The sequence below is a fragment of the Propithecus coquereli genome, unplaced genomic scaffold (genome assembly GCF_000956105.1).
Source record: "Propithecus coquereli isolate 6110/MARCELLA unplaced genomic scaffold, Pcoq_1.0 Scaffold67, whole genome shotgun sequence".
Classification (NCBI taxonomy): Eukaryota; Metazoa; Chordata; class Mammalia; order Primates; family Indriidae; genus Propithecus; species Propithecus coquereli.
Window position 1 is genome coordinate 4,614,088 of NW_012152729.1, and position 15,284 is coordinate 4,629,371.

Here is a 15,284-nt window from a genome sequence, read left to right on the forward strand (position 1 = left end):
GGTGAACACCCAAAAGAACTGAAAAGAGTGACTCAAACAGTATGTATACCAATGTTCATAGCGGCATTATTCACAATAGCCAAAAGGTAGAAACAACCCAAGTGTTCGGCAACAAATGAACGGATAAATAAAATGTGGTATATGTAAATATAATGGAATGTTATTCAGCCAATAGAAGGAATGAAATTCCAATACACACCATGACATAGATAAACCTGGAAAACATTATGATGTGTGAATAAGTCAGACACAAAAGGACATAGGATTCCACTTATATGAACTATCTAAAATAGGCAAATTCATAGAGACAGAAAGTAAATTAGAGGTCACTGGGGCTGGGAAGAAGGAGAAATGGAGAGTTACTGCATAATGGGTACAGGGTTTCTGTTTGGGGTGCTGGAAAAGTTTTGGAAATAGTGGTGATGGTTGCACGTTGTGAATGATGAGGGTACACTTATTGTACGCTGCATTGTACACTTAAAATGGATAAAAAGGAATATTTTATGTTATATATATTTTTACCACATACGCACAGAGACATCAAGAACATCGCTACGGCTCTTCATGCCAGCTTGAGCCTTATCTGGCTTTCCAGATGAGACAAGGAGGGCCCTGGCACAGAGCTCAACAGAAAGCATCAGAGTATTCTAGCCTTACTTCAGGGCCAGATGTCCCTCACTGCTAGCACAGAGTAAATGACAAGAGTGAAGAACACGTACCCAGCTCTCTTTACTTTTTACTTTACTTTTACCAACTTCTTCTTAGAGGAAGGTAGATTTTTTATGAGTTGGCAAGCCTATGGGGACTTCTTGTTTAGAGACAGGGTCTCGCTCTGTCACCCAGGCTAGAGTACAGCGGCCCCATCAATCATAGTTCACTGTAACCTCGAATTCCTGGGCTCAAGTTATCCTCCTGCCTCAGCCTTAAGAGTACTTGGGACTACAGGTGCGTGCCACCACACTCAGCTAATTTTTCTTTTAAGAGACAAGGTCTTGCTATGTTGCCAGGCTGGTCTTGAATTCTTGGCCTCAAGTGATTCTCCCACTTCAGCCTCCCAAAGTATTGGGATTACAGGTGTGAGCCACTGTGCCTGGCCTATGCGCACTTTTAATGACTGTTGCATAAGATATATGAACCAATGACTACAAGACTCAAACATTTTAATTTAAGCTCCATCAATGGGATGTCACCAGACCCAGAGCCCTACAGGGAAGTGATGAAGAGACAGAGAAGAGACAAAGTCCTCAGCTTCAGGGCTGAGATGGCTCTTGGGGGTTGCAGGAAGGTACCATCTCTGCTGGCCACACTCAGGTGAAAGGGCCAGTCATCAATGCCTCCCACCCTAGACCTCCCAGAATCTCATCTGACAGTTTCATCTTGACATCTAACACCTTACCCACAGCTCAGAAGGCTGGCAATCTTGTTCTTTATCAGAATCTGCCCCAGATAAAGACATCAACAGCCTCCATAACAGAGGGGATCTCTGGTACCATTGTTACAAAATGGTCCCTGGAAGACGGTCCAGGAAAAACACCAACTGACATTTAGGTGAAATGAGGGCTAATATTCAGGGCTGGGGATTTCATTTCATAGTCTGATGGGCCCACACAAAGCCACATTCTATCATGACACTGGCTGCTATGTGTAAGCTGCTCCTCCAGCAACCATACCCCATCCTGCCCCTCTGCCAGGAAGTAATGCAGTCATCCACTGAGCCCAATTCTGTACAAGCCCCCCACTAAGAGGAGGGGCATCGCAGAGATGAGTGGACTAGGCCCCAGCATTATCCAAGGAAGAACAGGCCAGAAAGTAAAGGGGCCTCAAGTCAGGATGTGGTCATATGGAAAAAGGTGGTTCTGAGCATGGGTCAGGAGACCTTCACGTACGCACTGTCACCAGCACTATCTAAGCACCCAGATAGCCCACCAGATAGCAAGGGCAGAACAACCCCTATGGGTGGCCCTAGGCTGGTTACTCACATACCCTGGGCTCTGAGGTCCTTCTCTAAAGCACTGACAGAGTCTTAAGTACCAAACCTTGACTTTTCAGAGCCTGCCGCATTCAAAAACCGAATGTACCGGGTATAGTCGCTCACATCTATAATCCCAGCAATTTAGGAGGTGAAGGCGGGAGGATGGTTTAAGGCCAGGAGATCAAGACCAGCCTGGGCAACATAATGGGACTCTGTCTCAACAAAAAAAATTCTTTAAGTAGCCAGGCATAGTAGTATGTGCCTGTAGTCCTAGCTACTTGGGAGACTGGGGCAGGAGGATCACCTGAGCCCAGGTGTTCAAGGTTCCAACCTGGGTGGCAGAGCAAGACCCTATCTCTAACTAACAAACAAACAAAACAAAACAAACAAAAAAAACAAATGCAATGCACTACCCTTAACTGGAGAGCACAGTTACTGGCACCCAGCTTAATGTGAGTGTTCCCACTAGACCTCACACCCGGTAGGCTCTGGGCCCTAACCTCTACCTTTCTGGCCCCAGGTAATTACAAAGCTGGAACACAGCTGTGTGTGGACATGACAAACGCCCTTAAGTACTTACCCTTAACTCTCTAGTTACAGGTGTTCATCCAGAAATTAGCCTTGAGTTTGCTGGTTTGTAATGTTTTACCTAGTGTCTTTCATTATTTTCAGCTAGGGATCTTATTTAAGCAACCTAGCCCACTATTACATGGGAACGCTAAGTTCTAATGACTTTGGAAGCAATGACTTTGTAAGCAAAGTCCACGTATTAAATCCCTTTCTACCTCAAATATCTGGTTTCTGTTTTCTGCACTTGCCTCTACTGGTCCAATGTACATACTGGCAACAAACCTGCATTTGTTTAAACCTACATCTCTCTATCCCTCTGCTATCTATTTTTAAAATGTACACTATGTCAGGTATTGAAAGGTCCTATGTATTCTTTTAAAGTTAAAAAAATTATCTATAGTTAAAATAAAAATACATTTTGATTGTAAAAAAGCAAATATAACTACTGATAAATTCCTGGCACAACAATTCTTATTAAAACAGAGCATTCATTAAAAAATAGTCAATTCAGACAATGAATTGCCAATTTCATACACATGGCTTTGTAATAACCAGTTCTACTCAGCAAACCATCCCCTTTGCTTCTTTCCTCTTGGGTCAGCTCTGCCTTGGCACTGTCCTTTAGAAGAGAAAAGCTGAGCCCTCTTGAACCATCTGGGCACAACTACCCTTCTCCTCTATCCAGTTCTCATCTTCCAACCACCTCTGCCCTGAGGGTTGGTAAGTTTCACCTCATGACGAAACTGACCAAAAAATTATATCTGCCTGGAGTGCTGTGCATTGAGAAAACTTCCGGGCTCTGTCTGGACAAAAAGGAGTGCTATACTCAATCAGTAATGTTGGCATGGAAGCTGAGGGTGTTCTGGGGGTATTTGAGCCTAGACACTTGCCATCCCAGACCTAAACTAAACTTCCCTGAAAGCATAAGCCGTCTCTAAGTCCAAGAAGGAGGAGAGGAAGAGCAGCGTAAGACGGGTGTCAAGGGGTTCCCCAGCCCGTCCCGCTTCCTACACAGTCCAGAGCATTTTGTTCTGGTTTCTTTACAACAGAAGTGATGGGCTCTGTCTGTTCCACCACCAAGTCACAACACTAATAAGCCTAGACCTACAAAAATCTTTTACGTGGATTTTGAACCGAATTTCTGGAGAAGCAGAGGGGTATCCTCACATTCAGATACAGCTGTCCATCTCTCTCCCTGTGATGAGTCTCTTCTTTCCAACTTGACCCCTGATCACACAGACTCACTCTGAGTCCTTTAGTCCTTCCCAGTGGCCCCAGAATAGGAATGGCATATGGCGCCTGCCACATGGAGCTGCTAAGTTCATCTCCTTACACTTTAGTTTGATGAGCTCCTGCTTCTTTTCTAACAGGGAATCTCCCTTATGTAGTGACCCATCTAGGGAAGGACCAAACATTCCAGAATATGAAAACACAATGGGGGGGGGGAGTGTGAAATAAATTCTCAGAATTTTTCTAGAATGATCCTTGATTAAGGAAGGCCCCAGCTCTAAAGAAGGCAGCCACATTCTCCACTCTCAGCTCACAGCTGGAGCCTGGATGACAACATACAATCAGTGAATAGTGAGGTCCTACCAGAAAAATGGCCACCATGTGGACTCCAGTTCTCTCATCCTGTGCTGGAGCTACACCCCAGTGTGCCCAACTAGACCAGCGCTTTAACCCCCAACATAGGTAAGCAATACAACACCGCAAGATGCTTCAAAACCCAAATATTTCATGTCTCCAGAAATAGTGCAATGTGTCACCTGGGCAGAGACGCAGTCCAAAGCTCAGCACCTGCCTGTGAGGCCATCAGCTCCAGGAGGCAGTCAGGGAGAACAGGGCACAGCCACTGCCTGTACCTGCCTTGGGCAAGGACAGCACCTAATTCTCGAGGCAGGCAGGAAAAGGCCTTCCCCAGGTCCACATATGAGCACCAAACTTCTCGGCACTATACAATGCACTTAAACTGGAATGAAGGGGACCCAGGGTGAGAGGCCAGCCACAGGTTGTCTCTAGGCTAGAAGGGCCTGGACTTGGGTGGCTCTCCAGACCAGGAATGTGGCAGGAGAGCTCTTAATAAACTGAGTAGCTCTCTGGGTCTCCATGGAAAATGACTTTGGGTGATTCTGACTTATGAGAGGGAGATGCTTAGGCATAAAACATGGGATGGTATTGTCTTTCAGATAGGAATTGGCAAAACCAAAATACCAGAGAACTCCAGCACGAGCAGCATCCTTTCACCCTGAGAAGGCTTGCTGGCTACCAGTCTTCAACACCCCGTCCTGCATCCCACCCTACAGGAGAAAGGCCAGCCAAGAGACAGAAAAGACAACTGCTATGAGAAAACTATGCCCAGAGCCAAGGACCTAAAACCACTGGTCCACAGCGGACAGGGCTCTCAGCCAGAAGTGCCTGGCTAACCCAGACCAGCAGGGTCTCTTCTTCCCTATCCACTCTCGCCCCCTCGGTGCTATTGCTGGCAAGATAAAGCCCACACTCCTTGGCCACAGCACACAAGGTATTTCCCCCCGGCCCCTGCGTACCTCATGCTCCATATCCCACATCTTTTCATGCACGGTTTCTTCTGCCTGCAGCATCTGCTTCCCACTTTGTTCCCCTGGAACACTCTAACTCCTCTTTCCAGAGTCAGCATCATCACCTCTTCTATGAAGCTTTCCCCAAACTCTGAGGTACAGCAGGAAGTCTATCCTCCAGGCCACTCCTGAATATGGCACATGCCACGGACTGACCCTTTGGACCCCACCTGTGAGGCCTCTCTAGACAGCCCTTGTGCCTGTGCTCCTGGGGCCCAGGCCTGGGACAAAACAATGGGTGCTATGCCCTGGTGTGTGAAATGAATGGATGAGTGCACTATGGCCCGGCCAAAGGAAGTCAGCTGCAGGAGTGAGCGAAAGCTGGCTGGCTGTGGCCAGAGACCCCTGCTCAGGAACAGACCCCAGGCACCAGCTGCAGAGGAGGACACCCCCACGCTCAACACACCACCATCCAGTGCTCTTGCCCAGGCTCACTGCTCTTGGGTAGAGCCACCCATCACATGTCAGGAGGCCTCTGCTGCTGGGATGATGTTACAGTCTATTTTGAGGGTCACACTGGAGCATCTGTCAGCCTGGCCAGCCACACCCTCCATGTGTCATCACTAAGAACCAGGACACCCACAGGTCCATGAACTCTGCCTGAGAAAGTTGCTCCCGCCCCAGGGACCCTCAGCTTCAGGGCCTCCTTGGCTTCCTGGAAAGATGAACCTGGGTGCCCCTTATCTCCTGGCACCACTGGCAGCGTTCTGATGTCTCCTCGCCCCACCAGACCTGCTCCCGGAGTTTACAACTCTGGTGACTCGGCAAAATGCAGCTGAAGCCCATTGGACTGTGCCAAACTCTTAAGTCAAACACAGCCCCTCTTTCTCCATAGCTCTCTATTTGGGGAGTGCCCAGAAAGCCCAGCACCCTGATATCAAACTGGTATACCGATCAGATTCATAGGTCCAACAGGTCTCGCCTGCTAGGGAACTCCTACTTATCTTTCACAACTGTGTCCAGGCTCTGCCTCCTCCTGCAGACAGCCTTTTAGTCCGCTCTCTACTGAGGAGGCCACAGGCTTCCTGAGGAGAAGGCTGACCGTGCTGACTTTATCTCTGTTCTCCCTGCACCCAGTATAGGACCTGGCACATAGCAGGTATTAATAAATACTCTATGAACCCTTGAAATCAAACCTTTGTGATTAGATTAGATTAGTGTGTTTCTCTGCAAAAGATATTGTCAGAACAAAGGCCTTTCTAGAAGGAGGACACTAACAACTGGGTTTATAAATACCTTTTACAAAGGAGGTATACTCAAATCTACAGAAAAACGAGTTTAGAGATTCAGTGGAACAGAAAGTTGATCAAGCCCAGCCCAGAGCGTGCCACACTTCTCTAGCCTCACACAACACTCCACACTTTTCAGCTCTGTCCCCTAACCCTGTGATCCCATAACACTCCAATAAGATGTTGCTTCACTCTACCCAGGGAAGGAATTTAATAGCAGCCAAAATGGGGAAAGGCAGCAGCAGCATGGACACATGTGTCAAGGATCAGGCGAGGACATCTGATAAGTTAGGCTACTCCATTGCAGGCCCTAAGCCCTGCAGCCAGAGCAGGCCACCAAACATCCCAGGGACTAAGGACTTGTCCACAAAATCATCTGCTCTAGCCACTTTCCAGAGATGCCGTGAAGATCAAACTATACAACACAGGAAAGCTACACAATGTAGCTTGGGTTAACACTTGGGTCATGCACTAACCTAGGAACAGAAATATACCTCCAAAGTCAACGGCAAAGAGGAAACAAGCCAGTCAACATCTGCCTGTCCCTATAACTGCCCTTGGCCTCCTCCAAACCACACCTGGCCCATGCCAACATCTGCCTGCATCCCAGCCATGAGAATCAGGGATTCCATAGAGACCATGGGGGCCATTCATATGCTTACTACCTGACAGTGGTCAACTGAAGCACACCACCATAAGCATACATGAACTGGGAACTTTTTAAAACTGAGGTTTCAACAAGCTCAATTGCTACCTTTACCAAATGTAAAATGCTGGGAATAAATGCCAACCTTTCTTTAGACTTGCAGGCAACACCTACAATAAAGCACTATAACATGACACTGGGCCTTTTCCAGCAAGATCCACTTAAAACTGAAATGTCAAAAAACAACTAAAGGAATCCAGGTCTCTAAGTTAAACATTCTCCTTCTCAAAAGTTGTGACCTCCTCGCACCAGCTCAGCTGCTATCTGTCATAAGGAATACAGAGAAAACAATTCATTTTCCTCCTTGCAAGCTTAAGAAATGCCTCTCAGTTTCTTTGGCAATAATATGAGGTCCCACCCCAACATTTTAGTTGACACTATTTTTGAGGTGTTTACGAGGCCATTCTTATTCACACTTAGTTCAAGAACATTATATATATGTGTTTCTATCAGGCCAGGCATGTAATCCCAGCATGCTGGGAGGCCGAGATGGGAGGATTGCTTGAGGCCAGGAGTTTGAGACCAGCCTAGGCAACATAGAGAGATCCCATGCCTAAAAAAAAAAATTTTTTTTAATTAACTAGGTGGCTGGCATGTTCCCATAGTCCTACCAACTTGGGAGGCTGAGAGGGAAGGATCACTTGAGTCCAGGAGTTCAAGGCTGCAGTGAGCTATGATCATGCCACTGCACTCCAGCCTGGGCAACAGAGCAAGACCCTATCTCTAAGAATAAATGAATAGATAAATGTGCTTCTATCACACGGTGGAAGGGAAAAATAAGAACTTTAAAGCCCTCCCTCCAATAAATAGAAGTTTCCTATCCATAAATACACTAGATGGGGATAAAGTGAAAGATGCACTAGCTTTCCATGATCAGAATTACAGAATCATAGAATTCTAGGGTTAAGGAAGCTTAGATGCTGGCCTAGCTCCCCACAGTACAGATGAGGAGACTGAAGCCCCAAGACCACAGAGCCCTACCTGGCAGAGAAATTACAATGTCACTGAGGAAGCTGGTAAGGTTCTGACTCTGGCAGTCTTGCCCCCAGCATAGTATGTTGGCCAGGCATTTTACGTGCACCACAAGGGGGACAGTTCCTAGGAGAGAGGAAGTACTCTGAATGTTCAGGAACACACACTCAGGGTTGGCACGAAGGTCACTGGTGGGGTTGGCAAACTTCCCACACCAAACCTAAGGTCTGATGAGGAAAGCCTTTCCAAGGCAGCTGCAATCATGTTATTTCATAACTTAAACACCTGCTTTACCACAATCACTGGAAAAAGCGAAGACTGGAAGAAGAAGAGAAAGAAAAATGAAAAATCTCCCCTATGATTTCCTGTGCCTGCTTAGATCACTCTAAAATAGGGAGTCTCCCTAATGCTGACTTTAATAAGGACCTTCCTAAAGCTGGTCCAACTAGTGTTCAAGTCCCTGGACTGAAAAACAAGTTTATGAGCCGTAAGGTCACCTGATTCTAACCATGAGTATTCTGTTTACCCTGAGATGACAGACCAGTGGCCACCACAGCTTTGATGAATGCTGCAAAGACTCTACTATCCCTTTGAAGCCTACTGGGGCCTCTACATGACTAAATGCCATAAAAGAACCTTGAACGCAACAACAGTGTTAAATGAGGGAAGTAACAAACACCACATGCTAGTGGGGGCAACCCCATTCCTGATGCTGATTTTTTGACATAAACTTGTTACTTGTTTCCCTGATCTGTAAGATATCTAATTACATCATCACTAAAAACAAAGTCTTCTGCTTTACCCCCAATGTACCTACTTCCCATCATGTCCTGCTGCTTAGACCAGACTATGCCCATAGTCAGGAAAGAGAGGCAGCCCAGACCCACGTGGCTCAGCAGCTCACACCAGTCACAAATGTCAGCCAGGAGACCTCAAACTCTGACCACAGCTCAGTGTTGGGGGAAAGAGAGTGGTAATGAGGGGCTTACCCATCTCTTCCTTTGCTGACAATCTTCACCTCAAAGTAATAAATGCCACAGGCAGCAGGTATGGGGTGGGTGGCACGCACTGAGGCTGCATCTTTGTGATTTTTGCCATGACCTAATAGGAGAGGGCAAGAAAGAAATTTCAGCAGAAGAAATGCAAATGGAAGCCTCATTCTTCTCTGCTTTATGGCAATTTCACCCCTCCGCGGCCAGAGGAAGTCCTTACACAGTCCATGGAATAATTAGACAACTGAGTAAACACATAAACCTCCCCCCTTGGGCTCACCTCCTCCTGAGAATAGCAGCCCTGTCTGAGACACTGTCCTCATACAAACAAAATAAGGGTATAGGCAATAAGAGTGCATGTGAGAGATACCGAGTGCTGCTAGTAGTCTCTCCAGAATCCAGGCAGCCCACCTGGGAGACCAGGGAAAGGAGGAGGCAGACCTGGAAAACTTCCCCACCCAACTCTAGCACACAATCCCAGGTCCAGTTGGGATGCCTGGCAGGCGGGCAAACCCATGAGCATTAGGCTAATGGTGGAGATGTGATCACACTTTTTTTCAGACACTCCCCAACTAAGCAGTGGTGAAGGGCTCAGATGGAGTTGGAGCCAGCCCAGGACAAGTAGGAAGGCCCTGGAGTGGAAAGTCTATTCCAGCACTGGGTTTGGACACCTGTTGCAGTTCTCCTGACATCAGGTGTCTCAGAGCAGAGCAGAACAGGCAGTAACCCTTGGCCTGGTCATCCCCACCACCCTGGACACCCCGCAAGGGCCAAGGCCTAACTCGGAGCATCTAGGCAGGGAAAGGGACGTGATGGGCCAGGGGCCGGGCAGCACGGCCGCCCTGCAGACGTTCTGGCCTTGTCCCCCCGTGGCCAGACGGGCCGATACCTTTGTAGTGGACGCGGAGGTTGCCCTGGGAGAGGCCGATGTAGTTGTACTTGTCCTTGGGGCTCCAGGAGCGCGGCAGCGGCGTCTCTTGCTGGTTGACCGCGGGGTACAGGCGCTGCAGGCGCCGGCTCAGCTCCTGCTCCCCTGGGGACGGCAGCCCGCCCCCAGCGCCCCCGCCAGAGGAGTCTCCCGCCTGCGGGCTCCCAGCTCCCGGGTCCGCCGTCGCTGCCGCCATCTTGGAGGGAGCTGCTATTGTGTCACTGGGGGCGGGGAGGAGCGGGACCAGATCCGCCCCGCTCAGCCAATGGCCCGCGAGCCTCCCGGGGCCGCAGGGAAACCGAGTCCGAGTCCGGCACCTCTCTTTGGACACTGCCACACCCCGCCACATTTCGAACTTCATATCCCACAATGCAAAGGTCTCCAGAGGCGGCCCAACTGAGGTTGGTAGGGAACCTTGGGAGATGTAGTACAAACCTGCTCAGCCGCAAGCCTGTCTAATCGAAGCTTCGAGACACCGACAACTACAATTCCCGCCGGCAAAGCGGCTCCGGCCCCCTGCTCACCTCCCTCGCCCATGGCCTCTGTTTATCCCCCTGCCTCCGTTCTGGTAGCTAGGGTCAAATCCGCTGTAGTGACTGACTTTCAGGGCACCTCGCACCCGGGTCCGAGTCCATCTTTGCTACCTGGCTCTCCCCCCAGGCCTGGGGCGCTGGGCTCGGGGCGGGGCATATCCCTGACCCCGCCCTCAACGCGGGGCCGCTGGGGCCTGGTCGCCATGGCGACGGACTGTACACTATCACGGCTTCCCTGGCGGCGGGTGCTGACTGCCCGCCTGCCCGAGGGTCATGGCCTCCCAGCAGTCGCGGTGCTACAGCGTCTTGTCCGTGCCGAGGTAGGCGCTGGCTGGGCTGAGGGTGGAGAGGAGGGCTTGAGTACTTCCAGAGAGGGAGATGGTACCTGATCCGGACCTCTGCACCTCCCGCTGGGCCTCTGTCCATTGGTCTGGGGCTCTAGCCCCACAGAATCAGTGGTGCAGAAACAGTTAGAATCCGGGATGACTTAGCTCAGTAAAGACGTTACGTGCTGATAAAAGGGCAGGCATGCTTTATCGTTAGTAACAGCTAGCTTGTATTGAACATATTATGTGCCAAATGCTTTATATACATTTAACCTTCACAACAATTCTATGAGGCAGTAACATTACCATTTTTCAAATGAAGAAATACTTTAGAAGCCTCCAGATCATGTATTTTACTGGTGGAGTTAACCAGTATTTAACCAGTATTTAACTGGTGGAGTTAAAGTGTGAATCTATCTGTGTCACACCGCTGAACTTGAGCCCTTAGCCACAGGGATAAACTACCTCTTCCCCCAAGGGTTGGATTTATGACCAAGACTCTTATCGAATTGCTGGCTGACTCTAAGCAGCCCAGACACATCCCACGGCCTCCAGGTAGCTCCTGCCTGTATTCAGATGTGCAACCTCTGGATACTGCAAAATATGACAACAAGTTTCATTGGCCAGGAAAGCCACATATATGGGTTAAAACAAAAATTTTGGCCAGGCGTGGTGGCACATGCCTGTAATCCTAGGACCCTGGGAGGCCGAGGCAGGAGAATCACTTGAACTCAGGAGTTCAAGACCAGCCTGAGCGAGAGCGAGACCCTGTCTCTACAAAAAATTAGTATTACAGCTCTTTTAGAATTTGTCTAGCAGGTTTTCCAGTCCTCATTGGAAGACCCAAAAAAAGAAAAAAATAATAAAAAATAGAAAATATTAGCCAGGCTTGGAGGCTCATGCCTGTAGTTCCAACTACTGGGGAGGCTGAGGCAGGAGGATCACTTGAGCCCAGGAATTTGAGGTTGGAGTGAGCTATAATGATGCCACTGCATTCTACCCAGAGCAACAGAGTGAGACTGTCTCAAAAAAAATTTTTTTTTTCGCTAAATACCTTTCTAGCTTTGGGACCTCAGAGAAGGCCCTTATTAAAGTTCCAGGCCTCAGCTTCTATATCTCAAACATGGGAATGATCATCCCACCTCACAAACATTGTTGAGAACATTTAAGCAGAATATGTGAAGCTCTTACCACAGCTCTCGTATATAATAGGCATTCAGTAAGTCTTCAATGAATATAGTTTCCCCACCCTTCTACTCGTTCCCAATGCAAAAAACCTGATCTCACCTAAACTGCAATCCTTCAGGGTCTGCTGCCTTGACAAGGAAGGCCTAAAAAATTCCCCTAGAACAGGAAATACCAATTTGATTATTTTATCCAGAGCTAAAATTAGTCTACAAGAATCAAGCAGCAGGCTTGGAAAAGAGAATTGCTAACCAACACAGGAATAACTTAGTAAACTGCAGTCCTCTATGAAAGGAATATGAAACAGACTCAGAAAGAGAATCTTCATCCATTTTAAGAAGGAAGCACAAGGTAATTGCTGAAGCTGAATTTGGTGGCAGTACAAATCACAGTCTTCTTTATTCACCAGTATTTACTGATATATACATTGAGGCAGGCTCACTGTTTCCCCTAGAGATAGTGTGGGTGTCCTCCTCCTGCTCCCCTTAGAGCAGGGCCAGAATGATGGATAAGCCAGACCTTAGCACTGTAGAACATGTTAGCAGGACTCTCCACAGGGGACCTCGAATTGTGCATTTCTCTGGGGCAGGTTTATCCTCCCTATTGGCTTTCCTTTTACCCTCACACTCCTGGCACAGTTGGTTGGTGGATGGAATTCAGCAGCTTGAGTTCACTCGATACCAGATACACCCCTGACAAACCCACTACCTGCCATCAGTTTTCTCCACCTTTGAGCTAGAAATATAAATATTTTCCATTCTCCTCTGAGGGTTGGTATAAAACATTTAACCTAACAACAAAGAAGCATCTTAAGCTTTTTAGATACGTTTATAGGCTATAGCAGGTGTTTTGTTTGTTTTAAGTCTGTTTTTTACTATTGCCTCCTTTGATACTCAAAACTAACAAGACTAACATCTATTACCTATTGAACTTTTCCGTTTGGCAACTTCTCAGAATTTGTAGAATTCCCCACAGTTTTTGTGCTTACCTTGCCTTTTGTGGTGGTTCCAGCATAAGCAAGAAGAACAGAGTGTGGAAAATTTATTGGCTGTGATAGGAAGGTATTGACTTAATTGAGCAAGCAGGTGGGGTTGATCTGCTGTATCTTGTTGGTCTCCAAAACTGTCTCAAACCCATGCCCATCTGGGCAGGCACCCGTCCTTCGCCACACTGTTTATTCCATGGGTTTTGCTGACACTTGTCCAATCTTGAGAGACAATAGAGGACTAGGGTTTGGGGTGTTACTGCTCCACGGAGTAGAACAGGGTTTCCCTACAGGACAGGGTTTCCCAATGGGGTTCATGCTAATACTGTCAACTTCCCTGGAGTTTGGGTAGTCCTAGTCCCACCTTTATGGGCAGAGACACTGAGGTTAGATGTGTTAAACGGCATGCCCAAGGCTACCAGCTAGCAAGGGAAGTGAATACATGGGTCTATCTGGCAACATAAATCACACCCCCACCACTCCATATGTGGCTGGAATTACTTCTTCCTTTTGTTCCACCAGGGCCTGCCGGCCCACAGTAGTCCTCCCCTTTGACCCCCAAATGCCTTCCTAGCTTGAGCAAAGATGACTATTCCAAGAGGCTTGAATAGTAGAGACTTCCTTTGTCCACTTTTGTCTCATATTGCTGTCATAATTAACATCTGTGAAGCTCATTTATTTTGTATATCTCTTTCACTCTTATTTAAATGTCACAATAACTAAGTCAAGATAGGCAATACAAGAATTGTCTCCATTCCTTTGTGAGGAAACTAGGCTGAGAGAGATCAAATGACTTGCCCAAAGGCAGACCTGTTGGAACCCCAGATGTCAGCTTCAGGCCCTATCAGCCAGTAAGAAAAGGATCAAGACTTACACTCCAGCTCCTGGACCGGAGACCCTGTGCTTCTTGTCCTATAGCACCTGCCTTTGGTATTACGCCCCCAGAGTGTACCAGAGTTGTCTACATAAAACCACCATCCCAGCCACAGCTCAACACTGTGAATGGAAGTATAGACCCACAGGGTTCTCTGGATTAATGGTGAGGGTGTCCCACTACTGCAGGAGTGGGTGAGACTCTGGCAAGGAGTTTTCTAGGAATGTAGGAAAATGGCTTGGGCCCCAGCACCAGGGGCTTGCTTGGCAACATCTCTGGGAATCTGGAGGCAGAGCTGGGAAGACCCAGAGCCTGGCTCTGTGGGGAAAGGAGGCCATAACTTGTGGATCTGGGAAGGGTATAGGGACTTTCCCCGCTCCAGACTCTGTCACCCACCATTAGCTTCTCTTTCTTTCTTTTTTTTTTTTGAGACAGGGTCTCACTCTGTTGCCCAGGCTAGAGTGCCATGGTGTCAGCCTAGCTCACAGCAACCTCAGACTCCTGGGCTCAAGCGATTTCTGCCTCAGCCTCCCGAGTAGCTGGGACAGGCATGCGCTACCATGCCCAGCTAATTTTTCTATTTTTAGTAGAGACGGAGGTCTCACTCTTGCTCAGGCTGGTCTCGAACTCCTGACCTCAAGCAATCCTTCCACCTTGGCTTCCTGGAGTGCTAGGATTACAGTCGTGAGCCACCACACCCGGCCTCATTAGCTTCTCTTTCTATGTGTAGTTCACGGACTCGGCCTTCAGGAGTGACCATAGATGACGCCTTTCTCCTAGAAGCCAAGAACACCCAGAAACGCAAGCTTTCTCAGAAACGGAATACTCTGGTTAGTGGATAATGCCGTTTTGGAACCCCAATGTCAGGCCTCGGGCCCTATCTCCCTGCCTGCAACCCCAGAGCACCACTCACCTGAAACATGCCACCAGAGCAGCAGCTTCTCAGTCAGGGGAGTGTGGCTCACAGAGGCCAGGCCCACCAGGCTTTGGGAGGAGGGCGGGCACTCTCTCTGCTCCTCGTTTGAAAATGCTTCCCAGTCCTCCCTAGGCAAAGAGACTCAGCCTCTGCCTACAGACACCCCTCCCCTGCAGCTCAGGTCCACTCAGTCAAATGAGGAGTGGACCTCATTTCTTCAACCCAGCTGCCATGTGCCAGGCACTGTGCTAGGTGCTAGGATCGCCACACCAGATCTACCAAGGTCCTTCAGGACTGTGACTATATCTTTTTGTCTTTATGGCTCTAGTGTCCGATACTTGGGTGGCTAGCATAGGTTGAAAGCTCCCTAAATGCTTATGAGATGTGTGAAGGCAGGAGGAAAGGGATGTTTCTCCATTGTGTTGTTGGCTCTGGGTCTCTCCCTCATTCCTGTTCTTTAAAGTTTTTATATGAAATGAATGTTGTCTTATTAAGTACT

At 48.3% G+C, this 15,284-nt stretch overlaps 2 protein-coding genes across 2 annotated transcripts in view; one reads left to right on the top strand and one right to left on the bottom strand.

Annotated features, from left to right (window-relative positions):
* RANBP10 (RAN binding protein 10) overlaps positions 1-10,272 on the bottom strand; it is a 62,185-nt gene extending 51,913 nt beyond the window's left edge. Inside the window, exons 1-2 of the mRNA XM_012660566.1 lie at positions 9,928-10,272; positions 9,036-9,147 (exon numbers count right to left, since the gene is read on the bottom strand). Of these exons, the coding sequence (XP_012516020.1) occupies positions 9,036-9,147; positions 9,928-10,162 (347 nt within the window). The 5' untranslated portion in view covers positions 10,163-10,272. The remainder of the gene's footprint in view (positions 1-9,035; positions 9,148-9,927) is intronic.
* Positions 10,273-10,772: 500 nt separating this feature from the next.
* TSNAXIP1 (translin-associated factor X interacting protein 1) overlaps positions 10,773-15,284 on the top strand; it is a 14,386-nt gene continuing 9,874 nt past the window's right edge. The window contains exons 1-2 of the mRNA XM_012660458.1: positions 10,773-10,819; positions 14,600-14,699. Of these exons, the coding sequence (XP_012515912.1) occupies positions 10,773-10,819; positions 14,600-14,699 (147 nt within the window). The remainder of the gene's footprint in view (positions 10,820-14,599; positions 14,700-15,284) is intronic.